Source organism: Eptatretus burgeri, chromosome 9 (assembly GCF_056783735.1).
Source record: "Eptatretus burgeri isolate ZD-2024b chromosome 9, Ebu_testis_v1, whole genome shotgun sequence".
In the NCBI taxonomy this organism is placed as follows: domain Eukaryota; kingdom Metazoa; phylum Chordata; class Myxini; order Myxiniformes; family Myxinidae; genus Eptatretus; species Eptatretus burgeri.
The window spans coordinates 31,521,800-31,531,191 of NC_140969.1; the positions used below are offsets into that span (position 1 = coordinate 31,521,800).

Below are 9,392 nucleotides of genomic sequence, written 5' to 3' on the forward strand. Positions count from 1 at the left end.
TGAAGTTTCTGAGAAGTTGCAATTATTTGTGGATGGACAGACGGTCGACACGCCATCACATAAGCTCTCCAGAACTACTCCACGGGTGAGCTAAAAACCATCCTTGGGAATATTACTACAAACAAACTACAGTTGGAATCTGTCCTGGGCTCAGCGACTATCCTGAAGAGAGTACTCGGAACAAAACTTTGAAATAAACATGCAAAATGCAGTATATATAAAGCATGTTAACACTGAAACAAACATCGAAATAAAATAAATACAGTATAAAATAAATGAAAACACGAGTTTTACCTTTTAAATTTATTCCAAAACAGCAAAGTGGTTTTTCAAAACAGCAAGGTGGGTGAGGGTAAACGTATTACGTACTCATTCGTCCTGTCCTCTGCCGTAAATATAAAACAAGACAACTCAGGATAATGATGCTGTTATAAAGGGAGGGAGGGTGTTAGAAAGATGTGGATGTCGAACTTGCGATGGCTGTTCGATCACCAGGAGAACTGTGAAGTCGCCTGCTGCATTGCCACAAAGAAGGGTAAAACGATCCTGAGCCACCTTGATCGGGAGCAGATCTTTCCTGCTTGGAGAGGAACGTATCAGATGGCATCCTGTTTCAAAATAATCCCATCTCTTCGGCATCTGCCATGGTTGAACTGGAGCCTTCGGCCTCGGGTGCCTCGTGGAAACGTTGGTAAATCCGCAATAATTTTCTTATCACGGGTCCACTCAAATGGGTAAATCCACAATTGTTTCTCCTGTGTTACCGCAATTGACTTGCGTTCACTGGACAGTCGATTCATTAATCTCATAATTGCGGCTCACAGATGCTGCACTTTGACCGCTTGACAACCGAACAAACAACTCAATTTTTTGCACAATGCCAAAATCTTTCTCCACCTTTTGGCACAACTAATTTTGTCCATCGTTTTACGTTTGGGCACCATTATTAACTGTTGTTTGTCTACTCCATCTTGTACATCTAGTATTTCAGGATCTCCATATGTCATTTCCTGTTCGATGACGATTCATTCTTAAAGTTGCTTAGTTTCCGTATTGCGGTACGATTACAATTAATGGTGCGTGAGAAACAACAAAAGGCTCATAATGGAAGGGAACCATACATGCGGATGCAAATAATGACTCGTCTCAGCTCAAAAACCGGGATAATTAAGTCGGAACAATAGGTTGCCCACAATTGGTCGAAACCTGCGATATTTGAGGGTTTCCTGAATATAATTGAACACTGCATGGGTCAGGTCAGGTATGGGAGCATGTGCCAGAACAGCGCATCGCTGCGTCCACTTTCTGCCGGTACCCAGGGGCCTCCGTCTGGCCATCCCCCAGGCAGATGCCAGGCCCATCCCCATCTCCTTGAGATGCTGGTCAACCTGCTGCAACCACGAGGCACGTGGTCGGCCCATTGGCCTCCTCCACTCACGAGACTCCCTCGCTGAGAGAATCTGGTGAGCAGGATCAGCGTCAGGAAAACGAGCCACATGTCCATACAGCCGCAACTGATGCTCACAGACTATGCAGGTAACAAATCTCATCCGAGTCTCTCTCAGCAACCGCTCGTTGGACACAAAATCCGACCAGCGATAGCCAAGGATTCTCCGAAGAGACCTGGTACCAAAGGAATTAAGTCTCCATCTCAGATCCTTGGTCAGAATCCAAGTCTCGCATCCATAGAGCAAGACTGGAAGCACCAAGGACCTGAAGACCCGGACTTTCGTCCTCCCACACAGGTACCAGCAGCGCCACACCCCATGATCCAGTGAATCCATGACTCCCCAGGCCCGACCCAGACGTCGATTGACCTCTGACTCACAGCCAGCAGAGACATGAATATCACTGCCAAGGTAAGTGAATCTCTCCACAACCTCAACATCCTCACCACAAACAGGACAGCAGCATCCAAGATGTCATTGAAAGCCTGGATCTTAGTTTTGATCCAAGAAACCCGTAATCCCAGCGGCTCCGACTCCTCATTCAGCACCTCGAGGGCTCCCAAAAGGATATCTAAAGTCTCCGCAAAGATGACTGCATCATCTGCAAAATCAAGGTCCGAGATCTTGACATTCCCAAACGATGCACCGCATCTTGATCTCTCCGACATCCTCCCTAAAATCCAGTCCATACAAGTGCTGAAAAGTGTGGGGGCCAGTACACACCCCTGACGAACTCGAGGAACAACTGGAAATAAGTCAGAGATGGTACCACCACATTTCACAGCACTCTTAGTACCAGAGTAGAGTTCAGACATCAGATCGATCAGTTTTGGTGGCACCCCACAAAGACCAAGAATCCTCCAGAGGGCATCCCGATTCACTGAATCGAACGCTTTACAGAGATCAACATAGGCTGCAAGCAGCCCCTGCCGAAACTCTCGTCTGCATTCGGTGAGGACACTAAGAGCAAGGACACGGTCAAAGTCCCGTTGCTAGGCAACGGTGGTGTCCATAGCAACGGTTTTCATTTGCACACAACGAGGTCATGGTATGAACCTACCAACCAAGTTTCATCGCAATCGCCATTGTATTAACGGAGCACTGGACCGAACAGACAGACATACAGACAGACAGACAAACATATCGATGGGATGACATGTTCTTTGAACTCCCTGGTATTGTACAAGATTCATGTTCCAACTGTATGCATTTTATACACGTACTTGTGTTCCGTACTTGAACGCATGCACATTCTAATTAATACATACTTTCTAGACTTACTCACATTTTAAAAGTACGTACTTTAAAGACGTACTCACATTTTAATTGTACAAACTTTATAGACGTACAATGTTGAAAAAAAAGATCATGTGTACCAGTGGCTAACACCAGCCAGGTGGCGTTTGTGGCCGACGTAAGCACTGGCGTGTGGACAGACGTTTATGCGCACGAGTTAAGGTCAAACAAAACCCCCAAAAATTGGTGTCCAGCATTTTGATAAGACTGTAGAATACATTTTGGGAGGTAGGAAGACATTTTTGCAAAACAATTTCATTTGAGAAAAACACAAAACAGTTAAACCAAAGGTTTTGAGAATAAGACATTTAAACCTCACATGCATAATAAAATAAATGTTCAAACAGCTTAACTTCTCTCATTAGGTTGACTCTTCGTATCCAATAAAAGCTATTCGGATGAAACATGTAAACCACCTAGTGACTGTTTATAGTGCAGAAACTGCTGCTCAGACAACAACCACACTCACCCAGAGATAGCAAGCAGTGTGACCCGATGGCAAGGAACCTCTGAGAAGACCAGACCACTTACTTAACGCAGTCCAGCAGGAATTTGCAATTTGTTCAGGGTGCCGGCAACAACTCATCTACTCTTCTCGATGGACATTGTGGGATCTTTCATGATCACCAACTAATACTAGTGGATGGAATGCCCAGTTTAACGTGCATTTGAGGGAAAGTATAAACATTGACGCCTCGCCATGCCTGTGAAACACTGGGATGACAGTTTATAGCTGGGTCGGTACTCAAACCCAGGCTAGACAGCTGAGGGGCGAGTGTCCGTACCTCTAGGCTATTTGGCCTGCCCTTAGGTTCCAGCATTTTTATCTTCCTTTGTGTGCAGCACAAGCCTGCGGGGTAGCATCATTGGCTGCGGGCATGGCTGTGCCGTTGATGCAGTGCCCTCTGTAGGTTAGGGCAGGAATTTGTAATTTGTACAGGGTGCCGGCGAGAGCTCTCCGACTCTTTGCGAAGGACACCATGGGATCTTTAACATCCACCAACTAATGCTGGCAGACGGGTTGCCCAGTTTAATGTTCATCTGAGGGAAGGCACGCACACTGATGAATCACTCTGCCTGTGAAACACCGGGATGACCTTTTATAGCTGGGTCAGGATTCGAACCCAGGCTCGGCAGTTTAGAGGCGAGTGTGCATACCTCTCGGCCATCCTGTCAGCACCCAGCATTTTGATAATAGTATGAAAGATCACTTTTTCTTGAGGTCCATTATAGAAACCACAAGAAAATAAAGCGACGTTTCATGTTGCATTACTTATATACAAAATATAAAACAAAAATGACAGCTAACGTAAAGTGTCTTAATGAAAAATAAATCCTCAATTATTATAGGTGTACCACCAATGCACCAAAGGAAGAAAAAAAAATAACGATCCAACATCAGTGCTGCCACCTGACACTTTGCATCGCTTCTACGGATTTGTCACTTCGTCGTCCTCCAAACCAGAGCCCGAGCTGGAGTGCGAACTTGCCGAATGAGTGATTTTCCAGGTCTTGTCCATGCGTGGATGATAGCCAACCGAGCATCCTGCTGCAGAAAAATCGCTAATGGAATCCAAGTCCAGCATTCTACCTGGAAAAAAGAAAAGAAAATCCAAACAGTAAGGAAAGTCTCTTCAGCTCTCCAAAAAGTTTCTAATATCGAATGGGAGATGTTTGTTAATGAGAAAAACAAATGCAACACAAGATTAAAATACTCATAATTCATGAGCAATTACAAACAGTTGAGCAAAGGCAGCAATGCTGTCTGCTTACGAGAAGTGTTGTCTGATTCCTTCTCAGACAGAAAGGTCCGATTCATAACGAGCTTCTTCCTCGTGTGACAGAAATAGCACAGCCCAGGCTGTTCGGCACCAGCTGCAACACACCGAGTGAATTCAAGATGAATAATACAGAAAAAGGTAAAAAAAAAACATTAAAAAAAGCAATAAATTGTGTTTTCAAGCATGCACACAATGTGTGACGTGTTTGAGTACAACGTGTTCCCTCGTTTTTGGAACAGGAATACGAGTTCCCTTACAAGGATCCTCGACGCAGGGTGAGTGTCGGGCCCATCAAGCATGTGCAATGATTGCCAACCTAAGGCTGGTCTGTGCTCTATCCTTTTCAAATGCTGAGTGTCGAGTAAGGAAACAGCACATACCATTGTTTAAGTCTTTGGTCTGACTCGGCCGGGTTTTGAATCGCCGACCTCCCAGTCTCAGAACGGACACTCAAACAATTATGCCACCGAGTCTGGTAAACAATGTGGATGAACAGGAAAACTGCTTTGTGGAAATCATGCGACATGGTCCAAATTAGCATTTTAATCAAGATGCCTTACTAATGAAGGGTCTTTGTGCACCGAATATTAGGATACAAATAAGCAGATGTTTTAAGTCTGAAGCAAACGCATTAATTGCATTTCAGGTTTCCCCTCCAAACCAAAACGCACACCCATTGTGCGTGCGGTCCTCGGTGTTACATTACCTAGATCGGTGATTGTGTTATCAATAAGGAAGCATGGATGACAGTGCATGTCAACCGATAACCGTTTTCATACTACCACAAGTACAGTTACATTTGGTTTCGCTGGGCACGTTTGATGTCCTCTACAAATACAACCTTTACAGTGGTGTTTTTTGTTAAGCAAGGTTGGAATTGATGAAGATAACTTAACTCATTATTTTTTTTTATAAATAGATGGTTGAAACAAACAAAATTGACAGTTCCACTTAACAAATGAGCTGGACATTCAGACTCTCCCTTTCCCTCAGTGTTTTGGGCCCAGTCCTATTCCTAATCTTCATCAACAATCTCTCTGACTCTCTGGAAAATCCTCTTTATTGATTTGCTGATGACTCCACCCTCTGCTGTGACATCCCTCATCCTTCAGACTGACAGGCTGCAGTCTCTTCCCTCTCTTCAGTCCTTGACAAAATCACAAGGTGGTCAAACACTTGTCGTATGTCTTTCAATCCTGACAAATCTCACACTCTCACTCTCTCTTTCCAAAAGGACTGTCTGGCAACCCCCCACCCCACCCCACCTCCTCAACAATATTCTTCAAGAAGTTCAATCACTCAAACTCTTAGGTCTTACTATCACCCATGATCTTTCTTGGGTAAACCACATTACCAGTCTTAGACTGGGCATCCTCCATCATGCAAACTCCTTCTCCTTCCTTGGCACAGCTCAACTCTCATCCACCTACAAGGTCTTCATCTACAGCTTAATGGAGTACTGCTGCCCCTCCCCCCTCCCCCATAGGCTGAACCCCTACCCCACACCTTATTCAGTTTAACACCGTGGATACCAAGGCCTACAAAATCATTAGAATCTCCAATGATGAAGTTTAGTGGATAGGCCTATTGTTTTCCCATCACAGACAAGTTGGTGATCTCTCTGTCTTCTACCACCCCCTTTCTGGTCTTGTACCCACTGTTCTTCCCATGCTTTGAACCCCCCATCCCCCAGGTTTCTGCAGGGTGCATGTGGTCCCCCATGCCCTCCATTCTGGTCGAGGACGAGCCTACATGGCGACAATATCTCCGTGGTTCGCAATGGCTCGTGGAACATTGAGGGCTTGGTAAGAGAAGGAATGATAAAGGACAGTATCTTGTTGCATCGATCCTTTGACAATTTGCAGGTTATATATGGACAACAAAAGAGTTTTGAGATAACACTACTCTGCATACTATGGACCTTGTTTGTAAGCACAGACAAATCTCTTCACTTACACAAACTTGGGAGTCTGCCATTTTTATTCTTCTTCTCCAAATCAAATTGCGTCATTACATCTCTGTGAGAGCATTGTCCGGACGCTTGTGTGTGATACGAAAATCCGCACGCCCAACAGAAACCTGGCAGCCAAGAGCCAAAGCTGCATGGCCAGTGTCGGGGTTGAGGAGGGAGAGACTGCAGGTTTTTTTTTTTAAGTTTGGCAGGTCATATCAGAGAGGGACAGAAGGAAGAGGGAGAGCAGAAATCAAAGCAGTTTCATGTTTCTCAGTCCACAATTTTCAAGTGTCATCCCGTGCCGTTCCGAACGTTTTATGGTGGACGGTGCGTCGAGCGATGAGAAAGAGGAAGCTGGGTACATCTCATTTTTAGTCTCTTCAATCTCATTCTTCCCTCCAGGGCTTCAAGACAGCTGTTCCCCACCATCTCACAATCATGATCTTTTCTACTCCCATTAACCCTCCACAAATCTACCCCTTTCTGAGTTTCCAGTTTCTGTCTGCACTTTGGGGATGGAGAGTTTGCAGCTGTATTTTGTTTCACCCCATGTCCTCTCCTTGCCCTCATTCTTCCCCACGTCCCTCATTTCTGCAAGTTTCCCTCTATTTTGTACTGCAACCCTGCAGTTGGTCTGTTCACACACCTCTCCTCCTGCCCGTACACACACACACACACACACACACACACACACACACACACACACACACACACACACACACACACACACACACACACACACCTTCCTTGCTCTCTTTCAATTGCTCATTTGACTCTTACGTCCTGAACCGTTCTGTATTCTAGCTCCTCCATGAGCCTCTACATTGTATCCAACAAAAGGCCCACCCCCTTCCCCTCCCTCTACCTTAATGTATCCCATAATTCCCTGATGGTAAAAAGCTCAGCACACTGGTTCAACAAAAACTTACCCAACAGCTCCTTTTCTTTAAAGACGACACAGGTTCCAATGGAATCTAAAAACAGATAAAACATTATTTGTCATGTTCCGAGGATAATGCTGCGAACCAGAAAAGTCTGCCAGCCGAACCAAAGGTAATCATGCAATCTTAACCTTCAATGAACTACTAAATTTTAATTATATGATGCTACTACATTCAGAAGTAAAATCTGAGCTAAGAAAAGTCAAACTTAAGAAATAGCAAATGTAACCAGATATTTGCAATCACAAAGTGAATCGCCCACGACTTACCCTTTGTCTGTGGTCCAATGATTGAATATTTTGTTCGGACCACCATATCACCTTGACCTTCATCATTTAGAGATAGAGTGTAAATTAATAAAATGTGTCCCCATCTACAATGGATGCATAAAACTCAACATCATGAAAATCGAAGGAAAATTGTTCAAGTTATGATAAAAAAAAATGTGTTTTTTGTGTTAATTTGGTCACAATCCGAAAAAAACTAGGTCAGACACGAATCAAATATCAGGTGCACAACTTCAGTGCAGGTCCACCATGATGCAAGGACATGTTGGAAGGACAAGCGGTCTGAAATTCTGCATTGGCAAAATTGAGCGATGACAAAAACGTTTTTTTTTGTTTTTTTTCAGAACGCCATTTGACTTTGACCTTGACCTCTAACCTGGAGGGGTATGATATAAAATAAACGTCAGTGAGACTTGCTCTATTTAGGGTATCCAGAGGGCAACTTCGTTCCAATCGGACAAGTCTTAGTCGAGTTATGGTGAAAAATGTTAAAATGTCTATAATTTGGTTTGAGATACTTCAGACTTAAAAAGGTCAACGTCAAAAAAAACTAGGTCAACCCCGCATACTTTGTATTCCCATTATCGAGGCAAAATTTCATTCCGAAAGTCACAGCTGGCTCAGAGATAAAGCTTGGAAATTGGCAGCATCAAAAAAAACAAACAACCAATATGGTGGTTTTGTATTCCTCAGGATCTAAGAAACTCTGGGGTACCCATTAGAAATTGGAGGCACTAATTGGAGAACCAAACCTTACAATGGGTATAATCCTCCCCCGCCATGTTGAGGAAATGTCATGGTGGGCGGAAATGACGTCTTTCGTTCGTTCGTACATGAGAGGGGAGCGTTTCTTTGTTTTTTTCTGTCAAGCAATAAATTCAATGGTTTTCACATATATAACACATTAGTTTCACAAATATCCATTGAAATACTCGGGTATTTCAGTCAATTGTCGCCATTTCCATCGAGGTTACGCACTGCCATCTACCGGACGGCCGTCATTGGCTGTCACTTGAGGCGCGTGGGGGGGGGAGGGGGGACACACCAGAGACATGGTAGACACCGGGGACATTTCAAACTCGGTGCAATTGTATACCAGCGCACGTGCTGTAATAAAACCCGTCGATTCGCTGATGGGAATATTAAGAAAGGGGGGGAGAGGAAAAAAAAAAGAGAGAGAGAGAGAGAGAGAGAGAGAGAGGGAAAGAGAGAGAGAGAGAGAGAGAGAGAGAGAGAGAGAGAGAGAGAGACAGTGAGTGAGAGAGAGAGAGAGAGACAGACAGTAAGAGAGAGAGAGAGAGACAGTAAGAGAGAGAGAGAGAGAGACAGTAAGAGAGAGAGAGAGAGAGACAGTAAGAGAGAGGGAGAGAGACAGTAAGAGAGAGAGAGACAGTAAGAGAGACAGAGACAGAGACAGAGACAGAGACAGAGACAGAGACAGAGACAGAGACAGAGAGAGAGAGAGAGAGAGAGAGAGAGAGAGAGAGGAGAGAGAGAGAGAGAGGAGAGAGAGAGAGACAGACAGTAAGAGAGAGAGAGACAGACAGTAAAGAGAGAGAGAGAGAGAGAGAGAGAGAGAGAGAGAGAGAGAGAGAGAGAGAGAGAGAGAGAGAGAGAGAGAGAGAGAGAGAGAGAGAGAGAGAGAGAGAGAGAGAGAGAGAGAGAGAGAGAGAGAGAGAGAGAGA

The 9,392-nt window shown here is 44.5% G+C and overlaps 1 protein-coding gene across 1 annotated transcript; it reads right to left on the reverse strand.

Annotated features, from left to right (window-relative positions):
• Positions 1 to 293: 293 nt before the first annotated feature.
• Positions 294 to 8,359, reverse strand: LOC147019841 (general transcription factor 3C polypeptide 6-like). Its single transcript, XM_085894605.1, has 3 exons — positions 7,409 to 8,359; positions 4,518 to 4,619; positions 294 to 4,335 (listed from the first exon to the last, which is right to left on the reverse strand). The coding sequence occupies exons 1-3, from the start codon at positions 7,470 to 7,472 to the stop codon at positions 4,175 to 4,177; spliced, it is 327 nt and encodes a 108-aa protein (XP_085750731.1). The 5' UTR covers positions 7,473 to 8,359; the 3' UTR covers positions 294 to 4,174.
• Positions 8,360 to 9,392: the final 1,033 nt, after the last annotated feature.